A 24,127-nucleotide genomic window follows, 5' to 3' on the forward strand; every position below is an offset into this window, starting at 1 on the left:
CCTCCCGGGACGTGGGAGGTAGGAAGTGGGACCACCAGCCCCGGCCTCCTGCCCTGATACCCCACAGTCACTCACAACCCCAGCATCAACCCTGGTCAGCCAGGGGCCTGTCCTCTGAGCCTGACTTCAGCCAAGTCAGCATAAGCCAAGTCCCCTCCATCAAAACTGCCTGTCCCCGCCCCACGCCCCACCTCACCCCCCTTGGCCTTCTCTTTTTCAAGCAGGTGGCTGCCCGGTGGGCAGTGTTGGGCGCTGGTATTCACCAGCCATGTGACCTTGGTCTCGGAGGGCTCTGAGGGAGAAAGGAGAAAGCCTGGAGCACGGAGGGCGTGACCCATGGGAGCCCTGGTACCTGCAGTGGGTGGCACCACCCGCCTCCTCCTCGTGGGGTGGGACATAGGCCAGGAGTCTGGCCACCAACGTGCTGGTGATTTTGGACATTGCTCCTCTCTTGGTCTCTGTGAAATGGGAGTGGAGGCAAGATGAGTGGTTTTTCAGCAACAGCCCTGAGTCCCTGGAGTCTCCCTGTCACAGAGCAGTGGTGCAGTTCTGTGTGGTTCGAGCTCATTTAGGGGTTAGATGTTTGCATTAAAAAAAAAAAAAAAAAAGCTTCCAGGGTTCAAAACTCAGTACCCCTCAGGGCTGGCAGCTCTGAAGTCCTGGTCTCTGGGTGGCGGGAGGATGGGCTGGGGCCTTTGGGAAAAGATGAGGAACTGGGAGAGGCATGTGTGTGTCTGTGGGCTGTATGTGTGTATGTTGTGTGTGTGTATTCACACATGTGTCTCCATGCTGGGGAGCAGCTGGGACTCTGCAGCAGGCATCCTGGGCAGACACAGAGGAAACAGCAGAGGGTTCTATGAGAAAACAGACACAGGGGATTAAGTAGCCCAAAGATCGCAGAGCATGGGTGGCCCTCCTTTTCCATCAGGGCCAACAGGCAGAGTCCCCAGCACTTAAGCAGGAGCAGTCAGTACAGGGTGGGGTGGGACAGGGGCCCTCCCGAACGAGATGACACCCAGGATGCCCCGGATGTGCCTCATCTTGATCGCAGCCCCATTCCCCCCAGATGGGGTGTCTCACCCCTCCCTCCGAAGGTGAGGATAAAAGAGCAAGTGAGGCAGAGAGAATGTGCTTACAAAGAGCCCCGAGCTGCCAGGGGAGTCGGCAGATCAAGTTGGGTTGTGGTGCATGATAATTGGTATTTAGCAATGATTATGACCCCGATGGGGAGTGATGGAAGGGCTGCAGGCTGCCTGCCCTGCAGGCAGGGCAGTGGGTAAGGGCTGCCCTTGTCCTGAGATCACTCAGCAAGTCTGCAGAGTTGGGGCTCACGTGACCCAGGCCCCGCTGTGACCACTGGGCGCCATGCCTCATGGGCACGTGTGCTGCTTGGAATGCTGGGTCATTCCTTCAACACTGATCTGAGGACCTACTGTGTGCCCTGGCCCAGTGGGGCAGCTGTTCATCCCGCACCCACTGTGCGCCGGGCCGTGTGAGCCGACAGCCTGGTGGCAGAGCCAGACGCTGCACAGTCCGACGTGTGAGGAGTGTCGGAGAAGGGCCTCCAGGGGGACTGCGGCGCTCACGGTGGGGCTAGGGGTGTGTGGCCAGCGGTGTCCGCCTCATGCCTGTGAGGGGAAGCACAGGCCCGGTCCACCTGGGGCCTCCACCATTGATGCGCGGATCCGATGGGACAATATGGGTACTGAGCACGGCGGGCTCATTCATTCATGTAGCACCTACTGTGTGCCAGGCGCTGGGCTTGCAGCTGGGGGTGCAGCAGGGAACAAAGCAAAGACTTCAGACCTTGTGGGGGGAGACAGACAATAGGCCAAAAAAAAAAAAAAAGTGCATCTTATGTACATTAGAAAGTTGGAGATGGCAGGCAAAAGAGAAAACACAGGGCAGGTGAGGGGGTTGGGAGTGCAGATGAGGTGGGGCCTCTGCGAGGGGAACCACAAAAGGCTCTGGCCCCTGTGCCTGTGGCCCTCGGGCCACTGGGAGGCCATGTGGACGCACAGCGCTGGGTGGGGAGGTGGCAGGTGTGTGAGCACCTGCTGCTCCTCTAGCCTGGGGGGCAAGGAGGTACCTGAGACGTCCCCCCGCCGAGGGTCAGCATCACTTGCACGGGGGTGGGGGCAGTGTGGGTGTGGACAGGGAAGGGGACAGGGTTTCGTGCTGATGACTCTGTGCCCTGCCAGGGACGCCCAAGCCGCAGGTCACGTGGCGGAAGGGCCCGTCCTCAGAGCCCCTGCGTGGCCGGCCGGGCCTGGCAGTGCTGGATGAAGGCTCTCTGTTTCTGGCCTCGGTCTCTCCCACCGACGGTGGAGACTACGAGTGTCAGGCCACCAACGAGGCGGGCTCCGTATCCAGGAGAGCCAAGCTGGTAGTCCATGGTGAGCAGGGACCCCAGAGCTGGGGAACGGCTTGTACACACCTCCCAGTGGTACGCATGGATGCCTGGGTGGGGCAGCGCCAGCTCCCCAGCCTGAGAGCTCACCGCAGGGGAGGCCGCAGGTCCCTGCCCTCCCCGACCCCGTGCTTGTTGGGGAGGGCTTGAGGGTGTTAGGAAAGTGGCAGGTTGCATGGGCATCCCCTTCCCCAGAGAGACCCCCACGGAGACAGTGTAAGGAGAAGAACCTGGAACTCCATAAATGGCTCTAAAATGGTCTAGTGAATTTCTTAGAGGCTCACTGATGGGAGATGAGAGTCCCAAAGCCCACCTCCCCCTGAAGCTGCCGAAACTACCCAAGGTTCCTATTCTTCCCTGCAGCAGGAAGAGCTTCCCACAGCTCCCGCCCCGTACCCTCCCCCCGCCCCGGTGCTGTGTGCAGGGGGAGGGGAGCCCTTCTCCTCAACACGGGCTCATGGAGGGGGTGGAAGAAGCAGTTTTATGGTTCTCAGGGAGCACCTTCCGCCTCCCTGTAAGCAGCCACCCCAGCTTGCCGTGAAATGACTTGCCCGGGAAGCTTGTTTCAAAGACATACCTAGGCCCCATCTTCAGAGATTCTGACTCGGGGCGGGGGAGGGTACCCCCCTAGGTGACCATGACAGCAGTTTGGGTGTACAGCCAGATGGATCCCGGGGGTCCCGCATCTTACAAAGCTGGATGTCAGAGCCCGTAGACAGCTCCTGGGCACGACCAGCGCGAGGTCCCAGGGCGAGGCCGCTGTGGCCATTCCCAGGTCCATGTGGCTCCTGATGGCCACATCAGGGGCTGGGGCGGGCATCCTGGAACCCCAGAATCTGGGGAAGGGCGGGAGTTGGGGCTGCCCGTCCCGGTGGGGAAGAGTGCCCCAGGAGGGGTCCGGGTGGCCGTGGCTGTCCTGGGAGGGGGCAGCTCCTCTGCTTCTCTTTGCTCCCAAGTGCCCCCCAGCATCCGGGAGAACGGGCACAGGGCAAATGTGTCAGGCATGGCCGGGCAGTCCCTGACGCTGGAGTGTGATGCAAATGGCTTTCCGACCCCTGAGATCACGTGGCTCAAGGATGGGCAGCAGGTGGGTGTCCCCTGGGGTGGATGGGCTGTGGGTGGGATTTGGATAGGGTACAGACCTTCTGGACGGGTTCCTGCATGTGCCAGGTGTGGCGGGGAGGCGTGACAAGTGGCAGGTGTCTTTGGGGATGCACTGGGACTCAGGGCCATGGAAGACCGTGGGCCCACGATGAAGCCTGAGGGGCTGCCTGGTGGAGAGGGCACGGCACCGTTATGGGAATCAGAAACCCTGGGTTCCGGTCACCAGCCAGCTCCCTGGGCCTCAGTTTCCTCATTGCTGATGGGGGATGCGGGGTGGCCAGACCCCGCTCACGAGCTCCCTCTGGCCTCTTCTGCCCAGATCCCCGAGGTGGGCAGCCACCGCCTCCTGGACGGGGCCCGGGCCCTCTACTTTCCCAGGATCCAGGAGAGCGATTCTGGCCTCTACTCCTGCAGGGCCGAGAACCAGGCTGGGACCGCGCAGAGGGACTTCGATCTCCTTGTGCTCAGTGAGTGAGGCTGAGCCCTCCCAGCTCGCAAGTGTGTCTGGCCCTGCAACCCCTCCCCTTTTAGGTGGGGCGGGGGAGGGAAACTACCGGCTGGGAGCCGGGGGCATAGAGGGGCGCGTGGCAGACCTGGTCCCTGTCTTCACATAACTATGGGAGCAGACATTAGACAATCACATCATTAGCCTTGTAATTACATTATGCATTACGTATGTGCATCATGTGGTATGAAAGAGCGGTGCCGGCAGCTGAGGACGTACAGAGCAGGGGCCGATCCAGCCAGGGGTTTGGGGGAGCTTCCCATGAGGGCCGGGTAGGAGAAGGGAAGGGTGACCAGGCAGGGGTCCTGCACATGCAAAGGCCCTGCAGCAGGCGGGGCTTGTAGGGGTTGAGGATTTTTCTCCCCCCACCCTTTCTCACCCCCAGTCCCACCTTCCGTGCTTGGAGCCGAGGCCGCTCAGGAGGTGCTGGGCCTGGCTGGTGTAGGGGTGGAGCTGGAGTGCCAGACCTCGGGGGTCCCCACACCCCAGATGGAATGGACCAAGGATGGGCAGTGAGTGACCCCCCGACGGGTAGTGTTGGGGTGGAGCCTCGGCCTGGGCTGGTGGAGAGGGCCTCTGGGGAGATGGAACTCTGCAGGGTTAGAGCTCGACAGGCATTGCACGAGCCAGCCAGGGCCCAGGCAGAGGGCGGTGTGGGGCACATCCATCCCCCAGCCTGAGATCACCCAGGTGAGACCCTGCTTTCAAATGGCAGGGTTTTCTCACCACTTAGCCAGCCTTCCTTTCATTTTTAAAACTTTTTCAAAGGTGTTTTTTAAGGTATTTAAAATTTTAAGGAATCAATATGATGTTTACCATTCCAAAGTGCACAATTCAGTACGCTGTGTTCAGTACTAAATACAAGTACATCCACAGTGTTGCACATCCGTCGCCTCTATCTGGTTCCAGAACATTTCATCACCCCCACAGGAGGCCCTATACCCATTAGCACTCACTGCTCTGTTCCTCCCCCGCCCCAGCCCCTGGCAACCACTAACCTCCGTCTCTGTGAATTTCCCTATTATTTCATATAGATTTCATGCAGTCATACATATGTAGTCTTTCGTGTCTGGCTTCTTTCGCCTAGCGCACAGTTTTCAAGGCTTTTTCATGTTGTAGCAGGTTTCAGCACTTCATCCCTTTTAATGGCTGAATAATATTCCATTGTAGGGATGAACCACTTTTTGTTTATCTGTTTATCCATTGATGGGCACTTGGGTTGTTGGCACCTATCAGCGACTGTGAATCTTCCAGGCTTCCGTTTCCCAAGCAGCAGGCTCCCCTCTGTGCAGCCTGCCCCTGCCAGCTGGCCTTACTGACAATCTTGACCATCTTTCCAGACCTGTCCTTCCGGGGGACCCTCGAATCCAGCTGCAGGAGGACGGCCAGGTTCTCAGAATCACCACCAGTCACCTGGGGGATGAAGGGTGGTACCAGTGCGTGGCCTTCAGCCCAGCTGGCCAGCAGGCCAAGGACTTTCAGCTCAGAATCCACTGTGAGCCCAGCCCCTTCCCGGCCCCCACCATGGGCTGCCCACTGCATGGAGGGAAGACGAGGGCACAAACGGGGGCCTATGAGGAGCGAGCCCCTGGTTCAGTAAAGCTGGGGGGGCGGTGGGGTGGGGTGGACCGGGAAGAACAGAGGGAATCTGGCCCAATGTTTCCCAGATCCCACTGTCCCCATCTGAGCTTCACAAGTTTTCCTATTCCTGATACCACTCAGGGTGATTGTTTAAATCAAGTCACTTTTCTTTACACCGAAACTCATTTATGTAAAAGGATGCGTAACACGTCAAAGGGAAGTAGGAACCAGGGCTGCTTGGCCTTTGTGGGAGGAAGCTGTGAAAACAAATGCAACCAAGGAGGGATTTTGGAAACCCTTAGGCGTGAGCTGCCTGCATGTGGTAAAAAGGGCAGAGTAGAAAGTTCTAGAAAGGTTACGAACATAGTCGCACCAAACGTACCAAACAGAGTTTTCGTTTGTCGTAATCAGGCAGGAAGGAGATTTGGGGAGGGTGTAGCTCTTCTGTTACGAGATGCATGCCCACGTGCCCTGAGGTTCAGCTTAGGTACCACCCATGGTGTGTGACCTGCCCCGTAGGAACCCCGGATCCAGTTCAGCCTCTCGTGTTACAGATGGGGGCACTGAGCCCCAGAGAGGGGAAGTGACCTATGCGGGTCATACAGCGAGTCAGAGGCAAAGTGGGGTCCGGAGCCTGACCTGTGGCCCCTCCCCCGCTTTCTGCGCCCCTTGTGATGGCCGGGCTTGCCCCCCACGTCAGCGTGTCCCTGGCCGGTATCTCCTGTCTGTCCCCAGAGCCCCCCGCCTCTCCTCCCACCCCTGCAGTAGAAGCCTGTGACATGTGCGGTGCTTGTGGCCCACAGACAGGTGCATGGGGCTGCAAGGGATGGGACACCAGCCACCTCGGTGCTGGGCAGGCTCCCTGTGATTGCCCCCCACCCCTCATTGTCCTCAGCACCTCCCACCATCTGGGGCTCCAACGAGACAAGTGAGTTGGCCGTCATGGAGGGCCACCCCATGTGGCTCCTGTGTGAAGCCCGAGGAGTGCCCACGCCTGACATCATCTGGTTCAAGGATGGGGACCCCCTGCTTCCCAGTGCCGGGGCCGTCTACACCAGGGGTGGCCGACAGCTGCATCTGGAGAGGGCCCAGGGCTCGGACACTGGCATCTACACCTGCAGGGCCAGCAACCCCGTGGGGGTCATGGAGAAGGCCACCCGGCTGGAGGTTTTCGGTGAGCGGTCCGGGGTCGCAGCGGGAGCAGTGGTCAGCTGGGGCGAGTGGTGGGAGGGAGTCTGGGCCGGGATGGCCTCCATCTGGCTCTAAAGGTGGGTGAAGGGAGCAGACAGAGGCCCAGGAAAATGCGAATGAGGGGTTACCCAGGGAGAAGGGTCGTCTCAGCTCGTCCAGCCTTCCTCAGGCGGGTGAGGAAACCAACGCCAGGGGAAGGGCCTGTCTCGGGGCCCCAGCGGAGCCGGGTCAAGAATCCAGGTCTCCCCCCTCTTGGTTTAGGGCTTCTCAGGAACTTGCGCCCACACCCCCACGACCACAGCTAATAACTAACTGCTCTTAATTAGCCACACACTGTGGTCCAGACCCCCTGGGGCTCGTCACAGTGCTAGCTAATTTAATCGCGGCACAGGGACTAGGGCCCTGGTCCCCCCACTCATGGGTGAGCGTGGTGGGTTCTGGGGCTGGCCCAGGTCACCCCGCTGGGAGGTGAGAGGACCCAGTTCCTACCTCGAGGGTCTGATTTGTGCTCTGTTAACCTCAGCATTGGCCTACCTGGAGGGGCTTGGCTCTGAGGACATGTGAAGAACTCAGAGGACAGGGTGTGTGTAGGAGGGCAGGGATGGGTCTGAGCAGACGAAGTTTAGAAGGCAGAGTGCAGCCTGGTGGGGTCATTCTGGTCCCTCTCGAGGAATCAGCTCCGGAGCTCTGGTCCCCAAAGATACAAAGGGCTTGGATGCTGGAGTCCTGGGGACCCCACAGGGAAGTTGAGGTGTGTGGGGTCTACGGGCAGCAGCCAACTCCGGGATTCTTATTCAGGGATCTGAGAACCTCCTGGAAATTGATGGAAAATGCACGTGTGTGTTTTCATTATATTTTCAGTGGGGCTAGTGACCCAGGCAATGTTGAGAAGCCCATCCCGTTCCCTCATCGCCCCATGTCTCCTGGCAATGACTCTGTGGGCTTAGCAACTTGGGGGCCCTCCCCAAGGGGAAGAGAGAAGCCCCCGCCTCTGGCTACACCCTTGGCCATCACTGGCTGAGTTAGGAGCCCCCAGAGGCCGGGCCGTCTGGGCTAGGGTCTGCTAGCCTCCTCAGGCCAGGGAGGGGACCAGTAGTAGGAGTAGAGGCTCTGGTCTTGGGCTCTGGGGAACCCATCCTTTTGGGTTAAGCAGATCTTGAGACCTACTGTGTGCGGATACTGAAGACGCACAGAGACAAGTGTCGTTCTGCTCAGGCTGAGCTCACGGGGGTCGCAGGGTGTGGAGAGAGGATGCAGGCAGTGTAGGGGGGGTGGGGATGGCACCAAGGGGCAGAGGAGGGAGTGAGTGCTTCCAGCCAGGGTGCCGGGGGAGGCTCCCTGGAGGAGGTGATGTCTGAACAGGGGTTCCAGCTAGTGGAGGGGAGGAGAAGGCATTTCACATGGGTTGGGGTCTGTGAGGGACTTAACCAGGCTGCTGGTCCCTGAGTACCCCCTGCCTCTTCCCTAGTCCCGCCCACCATCGAGGGCGCTGGCGGAGGGCCCCGTGTGGTGAAGGCCGTGGCCGGGAGGCCCTTGGCGCTGGAGTGTGTGGCCAGAGGCCACCCACCCCCCACCCTCTCCTGGCACCACGAGGGGCTACCCATGGCGGAGAGCAATGGGACGTGGCTGGAGGCGGGCGGCGGCATGCTGAGCCTGGAGAGCCTGGGGGAGGCATCTGGAGGCCTGTACAGCTGCGTGGCCAGCAGCCCCGCCGGGGAGGCCGTGCTGCAGTACTCCGTGGAGGTGCAGGGTGAGCCCAGGCCTGCCCCACCCGAGTCACCTGGGCCGTGGACCCCTCCTCCCACACCTAGCCTGCTTCTTCCATTTCACGGACACTTCACAGCCATTAGCCCTGGATAAGGCAGGGAACAGGGAGACGGGACTCCTGAGCCCTGGGTCTGGTGGGAAGACATTGAATAAACAGACCGATCCTGTGGGGAGGCTGAACTTGGGTGGTCCTAGAAGGCCTTCTGGATGAGGGGCCGTTTATGGGAGTGCTTGAAGGGTGAGGGGAAGCTTGGGCCTGGCTCTGGTGGCACTGGGACTTGGGAGGGCTGTAGGCCGGGATTTCCTCAGCTCCAGACACCCAATGGTGGCCCCTGCCCACAGTGCCCCCGCAGCTCCTGTTGGCTGAAGGCTTGGGCCCGGTGACCACCCTCGTAGGACAGCCCCTGGACCTTCCCTGCCAGGCCTCAGGCTCCCCAGTGCCCACGATCCAGTGCGTATGGGGTGGTGGAGGCCAGAACTGGGGGGCTGGGGGACAGGCAGAGAGCATGCTTTGGGGGTGGGTGGGGACAGGAGATGCTTCCCCTCCCAGGAGCATGAAAGAGGCCATGGAGCCCGGGACGTGAGGACAGGAGAGAGATGCTGCCTGGCCTCTTGGCCTGTCCTGTTGCCCCTACCTTCTCTAGCCTCAGGCTGACCCGTTCCCCTCCCCACACACCTTAGCTGGCTGCAGAATGGCCGCCCAGCCGAGGAGCTGGCCGGGGTGCAGCTGACCTCGCAGGGGACCACACTGCGCATCGACCACGTGGAGCTGGACCACGCGGGCCTCTTCGCCTGCCAGGCCACCAATGAAGCGGGCACTGCAGGGGCTGAAGTGGAGTTGTCTGTGCACGGTGAGGGCAGCCTGGCATTCTGGGGCAATGAAAGCCCGAGATGCCGGGGTGGGTGAAGCCAGCCTGACAGACATGGGAAGGGCATGGAGCTGGTCTTCTCTGGACAGCGTTCCTGGTCTGGACTTGCCAGCTCCCCAAAGAGACACAGGTGTGAGAGGGTGGTCTCAGCTGCTCACCACACTTGTCTACAGGCCTTCGATCCCCTCCCTAGCCTCCCCCCTGACCCCAGCTCACTCTCTTTATGCTGACCACGCTGAACTTCATTCAACTGTTTAAATACGTTGGCTTTCTTACCTCCAGTCCTGCAAATGCTGCTCCCTCTGCCTGGAACATTCTTCCTCTTTGCCTGATTAGCTCCTCCCTATCTTTCAGGTCTGTCCTAAAAAACACCCCTTCCTCCAGGAAGCCCTCCTTGATTCCACCATGGTTATAATCTGCACTGCCCAGCCTCTCGTGGCCATAACCCCCCACCTACTGTATTGGGATTTCTCGTTTGGCTGTTCATCTCCACTGCCCAGCTTGGGAGCTCTGAGGGCAGCACAGAACTTTCTCTGCTGTGTCCCTGTGCATAGTGCAGTGTGGGACACAGAGTAGATGCTCAGTGCACATATGGATGGATGATGGATGGATGGATGATGAATGGGAGAATTTGAAAGGGAAAGACTAGCTCTGCCGGCTCTCAGTCTGGTGCTCTTTACCCTAAGGCCAGGTATCTGGAGGGTTGAGTGGAGGGAAGCTAGAGGCCAGCCCTGCAAGGCCACTCCCTCCCTCCCCAGGCATTGAAGAGGTTTCTGGGTGCCCACTGCACCCCTCCTGACCCTGACTGGGCCTCCCTGCCTCTCCCTCTGCCCAGAGCTCCCGTCGGTGGTCATAGTTGGGGGTGAGAACATCACAGCCCCTTTCCTGCAGCCTGTGACCCTCCAGTGTGCAGGGACTGGGGTACCTACCCCAAGCCTCCGCTGGTGGAAGGATGGTGTGGCCCTGGCAGCCTCGGGGGGGAACCTGCAGGTACGTGCAAGGGCCCCAGGGCTGGCAGGCCAACCTTGCACAGGGGGAGGGGCTGCTTTTTAGCGGCCCCGGGGAGCCCAAGCGGAGCTCTGGCAGCCTGGGGGCAGGACAAACAGAGTCCACTCATCCTAGAAATGCTCAGTGGACCTTGGGGTGCTGGGTGTGAAGCAGGAAGGGAGCCCTAAGCCTAGCTGAGGTCCCCGGAGTTTGAGCTCCCAGAGGGAGAAAATGGGGGGGGAGTATCCCCAAGACCAGAGGGATCCCCTGGAATCCGAATGTGTGGCTCAGGACTCCAGCCGGAACCAAGCTTGTGCCCATGCCTCACGTCTCCTGCGCTGGGGTCAGCAACAACCTGGCCACTTGCCATGTCCGTGTTGCTCTGACCCCAGGCCCCACCCACATCCTGGCACACACCTGCCTTTCCTCCTCTCCCCCAGATCGAGAAGGTGGACCTGAGGGACGAAGGCATCTACACTTGTGCTGCCACTAACCTGGCTGGGGAGAGCAGGAGAGACGTGGCGCTCAAGGTGTTGGGTGAGGATGTGGGTGGAGGCAGAGCCTGGACCTGGGGTGGTGGGTGGTTGAGGGCCCGCAGGGCTGCCGTGGGGGGTTGGGGACGGCTGGGGGTTCTAAAATTAATGTCACGTACTTAACTTTAGAAGTAGAAAATCATTTGCTCTGTGGTCGCTTTTGGTTGTTTTCTGCCGGATTTTCAGTGGACAGCCTTGTTCTAATTCATATTTATCTTTCCTTGTTCTATTCATTTGGGGGCTCATTTAGGTCCTTGTGTATATGGGCAAATCCTTGCCCTTGTCACTCCTCTTGACTGCCTGGGGTCCACCTCCCCAGTGTGCCTGATGCTGGCTCTTCCTGGGGGGCCGGGTGCCTGGGTTGTCCTTGTTGCCCAGCCCACCTTGGGAAGGCTGGGGAGGGGCACTGGGGAGGCTGAGATGAGCCACCCAGAGCCTGTACCCCCTCCAAGCCGGGGCTCTCCTCATCTCCCCTAGTGCCCCCCAATATCGAGCCGGGCCTGGTCAAAAAGGCAGTGCTGGAAAATGCCTCCGTAAACTTGGAGTGTCTGGCTTCAGGCGTACCCCCTCCTGGTAAGTAAGACCCCTCCTCTTGGCTGAAAGCCACCTCCAGCCAACCCCAGTTCCCCATCCAAAGAGGCGGGGCAGTGCCGCAGGCACCACTCTGGCTGTGGACAAAGCAGGATGAGATCATCAGGCCTTCCCCTTCCCTCCCCAGCGTTCCCCTCTTCCTTGTCAACAGCTGTTTATGCAATGCCCATTACATGCCAGTCACTGCCAGGGCCCAGAGCCTTTGCACTGGTGTCTGAAACAAACCTGCCGGGTTTCTGCTGAGTTTGTGGCTTCACGGGGCCGCCCCGGGGCTGGCGGTGAGAAACAGGACGTCCATCTGGGCCTCTACTCTAGACCAGCAGTTGAGCAAAGGTCTGGGAGCTAGGGCTAGGTGTGGGTGCCCGGCAGACAGGATGGGCCCAGGAAGGGGGTCCGTTTCCTGTCCCCCATCTGAGCCAGCTCAACCCTGCTTTGCCTGGGGTGGTGAGCCCTGGAGGTATTTGCCCTCTGCCATGGGGAAACCCTCTTCTGGGCTGGACCCTGGCAGGAGGTAAGGAAGTTGAAGATACAATCGGTCGTTACTAATTTATTTATTATCTCTTTATTAACTTTATTTTTAAAATTTATTTTTAAATTGAAGTATATTGGTTTACAGTGTTGTGTTAATTTCTGCTGTGCAGCAAAGTGACTCAGTTATACATATATATATATATACACATTCTTTTTTAATATGCTTTTCCATTAGGGTTTATCATAGGGTATTGATTATAATTCTCCGTGTTATACAGTAGAACTTTGTTGTTTATCCATTCTATATACGATAGCTTACATCTGCTGATCCCAACCTCCCACTCCGTCCCTCCCCCAACCCCCTTTCCCTTGGCAACCACCAGTCTGTTCTCTGTGTCCACGAGTCTGTTTTGTAGATAGGTTCATCTGTGTCATATTTTAGATTCCACATATAAGTGATATCGTATGGCGTCTGTCTTTCTCTTTCTCACTTCACTCAGTATGATAATCTCTGGTTCCATCCATGTTGCCGCAAATGGCATTATTCTGTTCTTTTTTATGGCTGAGTGGTATTCCATTGTGTATATGCACCACATCTTCTTTACCCATTCCTCTGTCGATGGGCATTTACGTTGCTTCCACGTCTTGGCTATTGTGAATAGTGCTGCTGTGGACGTGGGGGTGCACGTAGCTTTTTATAATTGGTCCGTATTTATGAGGCTGTTGTTTTGGGGTATACCGTGTTCTCCTCTAAAGATCTCCCTCGTGGGTGGTCTCCTGACAGGGGGAGGACGTGAGGGGCTGGGCTGACTTTGACTCTCCTTGCTCCTGGCTGCCCCAGCCTGCATCCCTCTCTGCCTTCGGTTCCATCTCAGACAACGCCGCCCTGTTCTGCCCCGCTTCCTGGAGAACACTGGCTTTCTCCAGTGCCTGAAATAAAGGCACACCATGTGGCCACCCAGGAAGCCTCTCCTGGATGCCCATGACACAGGGCACAGTCTGAAGGGCTGGCAGGGACCCTTTCATCTCTCTTCTCTTCACCAGATATCTCCTGGTTCAAGGGCCACCAGCCTGTCTCTGCCCAGAAGGGAGTGACGGTGTCAGCTGGTGGGAGAGTTCTCCTCATTGAGCGAGCCCGACTTTCTGACGCTGGGAGCTACCGCTGTGTGGCATCCAATGTGGCGGGCAGCGCACAGCTGCAGTATGGCCTACGAGTCAATGGTGAGCTGCCCTGAGACTAAAGGGATCCTTGTCCCCAAAGTTGTCTTCCATCCATTTGTCCCTCAGTCTGTTCATCCATCTGTCGTCCGTCCATCCTTCCTTCCGTCCATCATCCATTCATCCATCCTTCCTTCCTTCCATCCATTGATAATTTACCCATCCATTCTTCTATCCATGCATGGAAACACCCAACTGTTCTTCCACTGATCCAACCATCCATCCAGTCCTCTGCCTATCCACCCATCCATCCATCTAACCATCCATTTATTCAAACACCAATTCCTCCATCTATCGAGTACAGGCGTACCTCAGAGATACTGCAGGTTCATTCAGTTCCAGGCCACCACAATAAAGCGAATATCAAAATAAAGCAAGTCACATGAATATTTTGGTTTCCCATTACATAGAAAAGTTCTGTTTACACTATACTGTAGTCTAGTAACTGTGCAGTAGCATTATGTCTAAAGAAAGTACAGACTTTAATTTAAAAGTATTTTATTGCTAAAAAATGCTAACCATCATCTGAGCCTTTGGTGAGTCGTAGTAGCAACCTCAAAGATCACTATAACAAACAGAACAGTAAGGGAAAAAACAAACAGAACAGTAAAAGGGAAAAGTGCAGTGAGGTGAAGCACAGTAAAACGAGGTGTGCCTGTACGTGCTCTGGGCACACGCTGGGGCTGCAGCCCTGAACAAGACGGACCCGGGAGCTTTCAGTCTAGTGGAGGATACAGTAACTGGATACTTACCCAAAGTACTGTTTCATGACAATTGTGATAAGAGCTAGGAAAAGTGAGGTACAACTGAATGCCTGGAACTGGGGCGCTGACCTGGCCTGGGGGGGTCCCAGGAGGCATCTTGGAGAGCTGGATGCCTAAACGGAGACCATGTGCCAAATGCTAAGGCTATAGAGAATTTGAGAAACTGAAAGGAGGCTGGGGGCTTGGAGCTGACAGAACAGTGAGAGGAGGGGCCAGGGTGGTGCTGGGGACCAGATGGAGGCTGGAAAGATTGGGTCTTTATCCTGAGAGCAGTGGGTAGGTAGCTGGACAGGAGGCTGGGACCCTGGGTGTCATGGCTCATGCCTCCCAGATACAACTGAATCTTCTGACCATTTTCTGCCCACGAGGGGCTGTCTGGAGGCTGATACCTCTGAGTTGGAAAGCAAAACCTGCCCAGGGATTCTCAACCCTGGTTACCCCTACACCATCCCCCTGATAATGACCTCGTGCTGACCAGAAGGTCCAAGTTGAGGTGCTGCTTCTGCCAGTTCCTAGCTGGTCAGCCCTGGGCAGGTGACTTCCCTCTCTGAGCCTCAGTTTCCCACCTGTGGAAGCCTCATGATGGAGTTGGAAGGGTGAGATGAGCAACCTCAAGGACTGTGGAGTGCTGCACCCATGTTGGGAGTGGCTGTCCCTAAGCTTTTGTTTGTGGCCGTGTGCTCCCGTGTGGGTACCCAGCCAGGGGCCCTGCCTGCTTCACCCCCAGCGGGGCTCAGCCTGTGCCCTGTGCCGCCCTCACCCCGCAGTGCCTCCGCGCATCACTCTGCCACCCAGCCTGCCGGGCCCCGTGATGCTCCACACCCCGGTTCGGCTGACCTGTAACGCCACGGGAGCCCCCAGCCCCATGCTGATGTGGCTGAAGGATGGAAACCCTGTGTCCACTGCAGGGACCTCTGGCCTCCAGGTCAGTAGGGGTGGGTGGCCCTGACTCGCCTCCCAGGTGCCTCAGTAGGTGCTGGGAGCAGAGGTCAGGGCCTGGGAGTGCCGCGGGGAGAGGGAAACAGTGATGGCCCAGGATGGTCGACTGGAGGGAGGAAGGGGAGATGCTGAACGGAGTCTAGAGCCAGGTGGTCTCCAGAAACATAATGCACACCACCAAGGTGAACCGAATATGTAATTTAAAAATTTCTAGTAGCTGCATTAGGAGGAATAAAAAGAAACAGGTGAAACCAATTTTAATAATGCATTTTAAGGAATTCCCTGGTGGTCCAGTGGTTAGGACTCCTTGCTTCCACTGCAGGGGGCACGGGTTCGATCCCTGGTCGGGGAACTAAGATCCCAAAAGCCTCACAGTGTGGCATAAATAAATAAATAAAAGTGTCCTTTGGCTATTTTATTTATTTATAAATAAATAAAAAGTGAATATTAAAAAAAAACTGCTGTATAAAAAATACATTTTAGTTCGCCCAGTATATCCAAAAAGCATCATTGCATCACGTGATCAGTATAAGAAATCATTAACCAGACATTTTTGTACAAACTCTTTGAAATCAGTCGTGCATCTTACACTTGGGGACCAGCCCTATCTCAAGGGCTCCCTAGCCATAGCCCCACTCCAGGGGACTCTTTCCCAGGACAGATGTTATTCCCCACCAGCCAGCAGAGGTCCTGGGGTCTGGGTAGAGCTCGGGGTTCCTCTGCATTGTGGCGGGCCCCGGGGGTCTGGGACAAGCTGCCCGCTGTGCCTGCTAGCAGGGCCTGACCTCACGTGGACTTCCTTCTGGGTCACAGGTCTTCCCTGGGGGCCGGGTCCTCACGCTGGCCAGTGCCCGGGCTTCCGACTCCGGCAGCTACTCCTGCATCGCCGTGAATGCGGTGGGCGAGGACCGCCGGGACATCATCCTGCATGTCCACGGTGAGTGTCAGGCCCTGGACTTTGCCGGCTGCAGGCCGGCGTCTCAAGAAGGTGGGGCTGGGGCATCCCCGGGGGTTGGATGTGGGAGGTCTGGCCTGGGACTGTGTCTGCCTTCATGTAGGGGTCAGTTGGACCCCCAGAGCCCTCTCCTAGAGTGTGAACTCCCCTGTTGTGGACAGGTGGGTGGGTGGGCCCTTTCCTCAGTGGTAACATCTGGTACAACTAAAGCACAAAATTATATTCAGACTATTGATGTTGCTATAATGCCCACCCTATTCAGGTTTGGGGGCCTCCTCTAAAGGTCATCAAGGGGAGGACGAGAGGGCTGCAGCTCAGGGGGTGGGCCCTCATCCTAATGGTGACTTCCCATCCCTGGTGGTTGCTCCTGGCTGCTGAGACAGCCCCTGCCCCGCCCCCTCCCGCAGTGCCCCCAAGCATCCTTGGAGAAGAGCTGAATGTGTCCGTCGTGGCCAACGAGTCAGTGGCCCTGGAGTGCCAGAGCCACGCTGTGCCCCCTCCCGTGCTGAGCTGGCGGAAGGACGGCCGCCCCCTGGAGCCCCGGCCTGGCATCCGCCTCTCCGCCGACAAGGCCTTGCTGGAGGTGTGCGGCCTCCCAGGCCACCAAGGGGGCCCCCACTGTGAGCAGAGCTGAGCCCTGAACAGGGCAGGCTGAGGTGCCCCCGTGAGCATCAGTTCAGCTCACTGTGACCTGCAGGCCCCTCCAGTCCCAGGACCCATCAGAGCTGCTTCCAGCCAAACAGGGATGGAGAGCGAAGCCCCAGGACTGAGCCCTCAGTGGCGGGGTGGGGGGGCACTTTCCTCAGGACCCCCACGAGTTTTTCACTCCTTGTTCGAAAGCCTCCTTGCCTTTGGGCATTTAAGGCCCTTCATCTGACCCGGCAAGGCAGGGGTTAATTAGGGTCAGGGACTCTGGAGTCACAGCCTGGATTTAAAGTGTAGCTCCACCTCCTCCGGACTACTGCACCGTTGGGTGGTCGTGTTCTGACCACCCTGGCCTCTGCTCTCTCACCTGTGAGCACCTGTTGCCTTTCTTCTGGGGTGCCTGGGAGAGTCCTAGAGAATGCCTGTGAGGCCCCACCTGCCCCAGAGCACAGCTCGTCCATGTCAGCTGCGGGAGGGCCGTACCTCTCCAAGGCGCGGGGAGAACCCTCCACTCCAGCCTGTTCCTCTTTCTCCCACCCCTCTACATCTTGTGGTGTGATCATCCCCAACTCTGAGCCCCTTTCTTTGGTTTCCTCTGCCTGGAATACCGCCCCCTCCTTCCCTTCATTCTGCAAAGCCACAGCCTAGCTCCCTCACCCCCCTAGGTCAGGATCTGACCCCTGAGGACAGGGTCCCCTCCGCCTCCTCCTTGGAACAGGACTGGGCTGTGGATGTGAAGTGGGGTGAGGCTGGCAGGGCCACCATTTGTGCCCGGTCCATGTCAGGCCACCAAGGCCCTGGCTTCCAGAAACTTCCAGAAACTTCCCGGTACAAGAGGCGCAGCAGGTGCTACCACTGCTCCGTGGTTCCGGGTGGGAGGGGGGACTCAGCAACGTAAAGTGACATGCCCAAGGTCACACAGTCTGTCCGGGCGTAATCCCATCTGTGCCGCCCCCGCTGATGGGTTGTTTTTGCTCTCGGCCAGGTGGACAGAGCCGGGGTGGTGGACGCAGGCCGCTATACCTGCGAGGCGCGGAATCAGGCAGGCTGCTCGGAGAAACACTACAACCTAAATGTCTGGGGTGAGGTTCTCCTGGGCTGGGCTGGGGTCCCTCCCCCTGCCCCTGTGAGGGCTGGCTCTCAAGCCCTGGGGTTGGGGCTGCCTTGAGTGGGCTCTAGGATACAGCCCTCCTCCACCCCACCCTCTCCCCCACGGGGTCCCTTTCTTATCCCAGCCCACAACTTCCTGCCCACCTCACCTCCTCTCTTTCACTCAGTCCCTCCAGTGTTCCCCTCACCAGAGCCTCGCACCCTGACTGTGACCGAGGGGCACCCCGCCAGGCTGTCCTGCGAATGTTGGGGCGTCCCCTTCCCCAAGATCTCCTGGAGGAAGGACGGTAGGATGGCTGACCTCGCCCAGCCCTACCCTCATTGCCCCACCCAAGGGGGCTGCTCCCTGCCCTCGCTGGGTGCCCCCATTCTAGCTGAGTTGGAGGTGGGTGGGCTTACAGCCCTAGGGGGTGTGGGTGCTGGTTACAGAAAGCCCTGCAGCCCCTCCTCAGCCAATGAGAGCTGGATTGATCCTCAGGCCTCACTTCAGATGTCTCTTCTTCCAGGAAGCCCTCCCTGACCTCCACCCCAATCTAGGCCTCCTTGACGCCACCCCTGTATGTTAGCTCATCATATTACCCACCTTAGTCCTTCAATGTCTGCTCCTCCGTGAGCCCGTGAGCCCTGGGAGGCACTGTCCGGGAATTCAGCAGTGGCTAAGACAGTGCCCGGTACAAAACAGGTGCTCAATAAATATTTGGAATTCATTCATTTAACCAGTATTTGTTGAGAGCCTCTCGTGCCAGGCACCATTCTAGGTGCTGGACGTACGGCAGTGGATTGAGGCAGTCAGATAATAAATGAGAAGTTAGTATAGGCCTACCTCATTTTATTGTACTTTGCTTTACTGAGTTTCGCAGATGTCATGTTTTTTATAAATTGAAGGTTTATGGCAACCCTGCCTCCAGCAAGTCTATCAGTACCATTTTCCCAACATTTTCCAGCATTTGCTCACTTTGGGTCTCTGTCACATTTTGATAATTCTCCCAATATTTATAACTTTTTCATTATTATAATTATGTCTGTTATGCTGGTCTGTGACTAGTGATCTTTGATATTTACAATTGAAAAAAGATTATGGCTTGCCTGAAGGCTCAGATGATGGTTAGCATTTTAAAGTATTTTTCATTAAGTTATGTACGTTGTGTTTTTAAACATAATAGTGCACACTTAATAGACCAAACATAATTTTTATATGCACTGGGAAACCAAAAAGTCACGTGACTCGCTTTATTTCGATATATGCTTTTTGCATTTGTCTGGAACTGAACCTATGATATCTCCGAGGTATGCCTGTAACTGACTTAATACCTGACATGATAAGTGCTATGGAGAGAAATAAAAGCCAGGAAAGGGGAGAAGCCGTGAGGGGGGAGGGAGGTGGGATTTGCAATTTTAAGTTGGGTGGCCAGGGACATTTGACCAAGCAGATGTGGAGAAGGTGAGGGATGGGCATGAGGATATTGTAGGGAAAAGCATTCCAGGCAGAGGTGATGGCAGGTGCAAAGGCCCTGGGGCAGGGATGAACCAAGCATGTTTGAAGAACAGCAAAGAGGCCAGTGGGGCTGGAGCAGATTCAGCAAGGGGACGGTACCAGGCGATGGTCACCTGTGCGATGGGGGTGGATCAAAGGCTGTAAGGATCTCAACTTTTACCCTGAGTGACATGGGGCTTCTGGAGGGGTCTGGTTTGTACTCTAGATGGTTCCTACCAGCATGATGAGAATAGAGCATTGGGAGCAAGGGTGGGAGCAGAGTGGCCAGTGAGGGGGCTCCTGCAGGGACTCTGGACAAGAGATGCTGGCACTTGGACTAGGTGGGTATCCACGAGGTGTTGGGATGGGGCCATAGTCTCGATGCATTTCAAAGGTGGTGCTGGCCGGATTTTCTGACAGCTGGGATAGGGGGCTAAGAAGAAGGAGGGGTCGGGGATGACTTTTGGCGTGGTAGTCAGGAGAGTGATTCTGCCATCACCCAGATGGAGAGGCTGCAAGGGCAGGTCTGGGAAGAGAGGTCTGGACTAAGAATAAATCCCAAAGTGACAAGTCGAGATCACCAGGGGAGAGAGTGTGGACAGAGAATAGAATGTAAGAGCGAGGAAGAATGTCATGTGGCCACCTAGTCTCCTCCCCCTGCTGGGACACATGCTGATGGATGGCCAGGGCCCAGAGGGCCGCTCTGCTGTGAACAGGTGCAGGATGTTGGAAGTTAGTGTTTAATCCAGTGCCCCTTGGTTTACAAAATCCTTCCCTGCATCAGGGTCTCCTTGCTGCCAGGTGTGCCAGCTGCTTGGTCTCCCTCCCCCATCTGTGTAGCTAGATGGATGGGTCATTCATTCGATAGCCTTCACTGAGCGCTATTATATGCCAGGCTCCAGAGAACCTCTAAGGATCCCAGGGGGAAAGTGAGGCAGGGTCTGCCGTCCAGGACAGCCCACGCCAGGACAGGATTCGGACGTGCCACCTGCAGGCTTATCTGTGTTGGGGAGAGGCTCAGTGTTATGGGAGCTCAGAGTGGGTTCCGGGATCAGATTTGGTGCTCAAGGAAGGCTTCCTGGTGGAGGTGACATCTAAGTGGGCACCTGACGCATGAGCAGGAGCTGGCCAGGATGGATGAGAGGACAAGTGTTCGAGGTGGAGGGACCAAGGACCAGGGGCTTCTTTCTCATGCATCCAGGTCAGCCTCTGCCCATGGACGGGGCCGGCCTTGGGCAGGTGTCAGCTGTGGGGCGGCTGCTGTATCTAGCACAGGCCCAGCCGGCCCAGGAGGGAACGTACACCTGTGAGTGCAACAACGTGGCCGGAAATAGCAGCCAGGACCAGCAACTGGAGGTTCTTGGTGAGTCAGGCTGGGATGACCTGAACCAGGCGGAAGGGGCCAGATGGGGCCCAAAGGGCGGGCAGCCAGGTGCCCTGGCAGGGCAGACCTCACCCCAAAACCCAAGCAAAGACAAAACAGGGCTTATGAGAGCACTGTCCTGTTACCCCTTAGCTCTCTGGCCTTTCAACTGCCCCCTACCCCCAGCCAGCTTCTTACAGCTCCTGACCTCAGCGTGAGAGAGGGGGCAGCGTGATCCCAAGAAGCCCCCAATGGTCCAGAGGGGGAAAAAAACACAGCTTGGAACAGTTGGAAACTAAAGAAATGTAAAATTGATATGAAGCTCCTATATGTGATGGAAACGTAAGTCTCCATCTACTTGTCCTGCCGGGATGAAATTAAATATCTCAACCTTGTAAAAATCATTCTAGAAAATAAAACCAAAAAAATGCTGTTCAGCATCTTGGAGAGAACCCCACCTGTGGAATAATCCCTCACCTTCGGCCAGTCCTAACAGCTGTTTAAGTTCCGGGAAGCCTCTGGTTTCTAAGGAAGAAAACGTCTCACAAATCTTCAGGGCTGTTTGTGAGCTCGTTATCCGAACGGCAGGCCTTCCTGTGATTCACAGGGTGTGGGAGAGGGAGCCATGGGGTACTTTTCTGACCCCATTATAGAGATGCAAAGTGGAGGCCCAGAGAGGCGAGGTCACCTGGCTGAGGTCACCTGGCTAAGGTCACACAGCCAGCGAGGGACATGGAAGAACACAGGCCAAATGGAGGCGAGCCCAGAGCCTGGCATGTGGCGCGTGTTTGGTGCCCGGCGGCCCACTTTCCCTGACGTGCTTTCTCCCCATGCCAGTTCCCCCTCAGATCGCGGGCCCCCGGGAGCCCCACACACAGGTGTCCGTGGTCCAGGACGAGGAGGCCACTCTGGAATGCAACGCCACAGGGAAACCCCCGCCCAGGGTGACGTGGGAGCGGGACGGCGAGCCAGTGGGGGCTGAGCCTGGCCTGCGGCTGCAGAGCCAGGGTCAGAGGCTGCACATGGAGCGGGCTCGGGCTGTCCACGCCGGGCGCTACAGCTGCATGGCTGAGAACGTGGCCGGGAGGGCCGAGAGGAGGTTTTCGCTCTCTGTGCTGGGTGAGGACCTGCGGCCTGCTGGAGGAGGGCAGGAAGGGGGCCAGACTGGAGAAGGCAAGGCTGCTTCCGTCCCCAAGCTGTGCTCCTGGGGCCACCCCCTTGTTCTGCCAGGAGTCGGACCCCTCTGGGTAGGGCTCCTGTTGGAAGAAGCTGCAAGCACTGCTTTCAAAATCAGGATTGGTTCCAAATGGCCCTCATTTCCCTCCCTCCTGTCTCCCGTGTTTGCGGTTCCCCTCCTCTGTTCCGGGCATTCTTTATCCTGCATGACTCGTATGTGATGGGGGAATTCGGGGGTCCCCGAGAGATCAGGAAGATCCTGGCCACTGTCCTGGGAAGTCAGGGCAGCTTCCTGTAGGAGGTGACCTTTTAGCTGAAATGCAAAGGCTGAGTAGGGGTTCGTCGGGAGCCGGGGTGAGAGGAAGAGTGCCAGGCATAGGGAACAGACTCTGCAGAGGGCTGGGGCACGTTCACGGGGGCTAGAAGAGCCTTGTGATTCCAATCTCTTACTGAGCTCCTACTGCATGCCTCAGGGTGGAGGCAGGGAGTGGAGAGAGACAAGGAGGGAGAGGTGGGCAGGGGTCCTTTAGGGAGGACCCTCTCATGTCTCCATCATTGCTGGGATCCCCAGCCTCACCCACCTATCCCTGCCTGATAGGGTGTGGCTTCCTTTCTGAATGGAACTCTGCTCTGTGGATTTAGGGACCCATCTGGTGTTCCCCTTTGCTCTAACTCCCGTCTAGTTTGCTCAGTCTTTGCTCCGTGCCAGGCTCTGTGCTAAGCGCTCTACACATGTTCTTGTTGAATTCTCCTGGCATTCCAACGAGGGGTCGGGGAAACTGGGGCCCAAGCCTGTTACCAAAGCCCAGCCCGTGGCCATCACTCACGCCCTTCAGTGGGAGCAGCTCTGATCTTGTCGCTTCTGCTCTCAGGCTTCCCTGACTGGGGGGTGGGGGTCCTCGGCGAGGGCAAGCAGGAGCGTACAGCCCCCGTCTGCATCCTGAATGTGGCTTCTTCTCTGTGTCTAGTGCCCCCAGAGCTCATTGGAGACTTGGACCCACTGACCAACGTCACGGCTGCCTTGCACAGCCCCTTGACGCTGCTCTGTCAAGCCACAGGCATCCCACCTCCAGGGGTCCTCTGGTTCCGAGGGGAGGAGCCCATCGGCCCTGGGGAGGACACCTACGTCTTGGCAGGTAAGGTGTCCGTCGGGGGAGTACCTGGTTATCGGGTCTGGCTTGGCTGGGATAACCATTTGAGCTGTTGGTCCCCTGACAGTGCACCCAAACACACTGGTCAGGTGAGGTGCTCCAGGGGGAAAAAATCAGATTTAAATAAGTTTGGAAAAGGCTTCCTGTTCTGCTCTCCTGGAGACTCACAGTGACCATCTGTATAGTCAAGGTTCTGATAAGTCCTGCGGAAAAAAATTCTCACGGCACCTATGAAACATAGCATGGAATGGTAACAAACTTTGGGAAATGCTGATCTAAGCACTTTCTCCTTTGAATATTCATCTTCCTCACAGAGTTGGTTTGTGATGGTTCTTGCTGGAATACAAATGGGGAAACTGAGGCCCAAGAGGCAATATCCCATCAGAATCTTTCAGGGACTTCCAGGCCCCCTGAAGCGCAGCCTCAATGACCCGTCAGTTGTTCCATGAAGCCAAAGCTGGGATGGTCAATAAGTTCCTCCTTGTGCACCACTTCTGAGCACTTGGTGGGGGCCGCCAGATTCAGTGTGATGATATGAATTCAGAGACTGCATCTGGGCCCAGCAGAAAGGAGAGTGGCGATCAATTAGTGATGTCTGCCATGGGTGCAGGAATAGCAGTGATGATGTGTATCTGCCTTCCTTGGGCTGGTCTTAGGAGATCCTTGCATTCCTCTGAGAGGAGCTGGTTCACCTCTGAGAGGTCCTTGGGAGAAGGTGGCCTTTTACCAGGTCCATCAGAGTCGAATGAGGGTTCTGATCTGAGCCACGACTACATAAACCATTGCTGTCCTTTTAGCCCCAGCCAACCCACAGAAGAGAGGGTAGCCAGGTGACAGATCCTTCTTACTAGAACAGGGTCCTCAAGTTTACCCTCGTGTAGGTCTAATGTCCAGGGGGCTCCATCTATCTGTTTACCCTCCTGGGCCTCAGTTTACCCATCTGAGGAATGGAACATTGTGGGAGGCAGACACCTATACCTCTAAATATAATGCCTGGCATGCTCCTCTTCCTGGCGGGCAGCCTGGGCTCAGCTTGGGACGGAAGGCTGCTCATAGCTGTGCTTGGAGCCCACTCCCCCCCCTCCCCAGGTGGCTGGATGCTGAAGATGACCCGGGCCCAGGAGCGAGACAGAGGCCTCTACTCGTGCCTGGCAAGCAACGAGGCTGGGGAGGTGCGGAGGAACTTCAGCGTGGAGGTCCTGGGTATGTCACCGCCCCATTCTCGTGGGCACCCACCAATCCTTTCCCTTCGGCCTGGGAGCTTCTGGAGGTGGGGTCTGGCACCGGCAGGAGGGAGAAGCCAAGCCTTGTTTTCTTTGCCTC

The 24,127-nt window shown here is 57.2% G+C and overlaps 1 protein-coding gene across 1 annotated transcript in view; it reads left to right on the forward strand.

The window, feature by feature from the left end:
* HMCN2 (hemicentin 2) overlaps positions 1 to 24,127 on the forward strand; it is a 149,271-nt gene that overhangs the window by 72,395 nt on the left and 52,749 nt on the right. The window contains 22 exon segments of the mRNA XM_029203622.1: positions 2,202 to 2,396; positions 3,367 to 3,497; positions 3,834 to 3,981; positions 4,405 to 4,531; positions 5,360 to 5,514; positions 6,496 to 6,774; positions 8,260 to 8,541; positions 8,901 to 9,009; positions 9,240 to 9,409; positions 10,263 to 10,417; positions 10,855 to 10,951; positions 11,425 to 11,520; positions 13,054 to 13,230; positions 14,759 to 14,916; positions 15,744 to 15,867; positions 16,293 to 16,468; positions 17,516 to 17,612; positions 17,808 to 17,927; positions 20,316 to 20,477; positions 21,315 to 21,596; positions 22,622 to 22,789; positions 23,894 to 24,007. Of these exon segments, the coding sequence (XP_029059455.1) occupies positions 2,202 to 2,396; positions 3,367 to 3,497; positions 3,834 to 3,981; positions 4,405 to 4,531; positions 5,360 to 5,514; positions 6,496 to 6,774; positions 8,260 to 8,541; positions 8,901 to 9,009; positions 9,240 to 9,409; positions 10,263 to 10,417; positions 10,855 to 10,951; positions 11,425 to 11,520; positions 13,054 to 13,230; positions 14,759 to 14,916; positions 15,744 to 15,867; positions 16,293 to 16,468; positions 17,516 to 17,612; positions 17,808 to 17,927; positions 20,316 to 20,477; positions 21,315 to 21,596; positions 22,622 to 22,789; positions 23,894 to 24,007 (3,522 nt within the window).

Source organism: Monodon monoceros, unplaced genomic scaffold (assembly GCF_005190385.1).
Source record: "Monodon monoceros isolate NGI ecotype Baffin Bay Population unplaced genomic scaffold, NGI_Narwhal_1 Super_Scaffold_5, whole genome shotgun sequence".
NCBI classification, from domain to species: Eukaryota; Metazoa; Chordata; class Mammalia; order Artiodactyla; family Monodontidae; genus Monodon; species Monodon monoceros.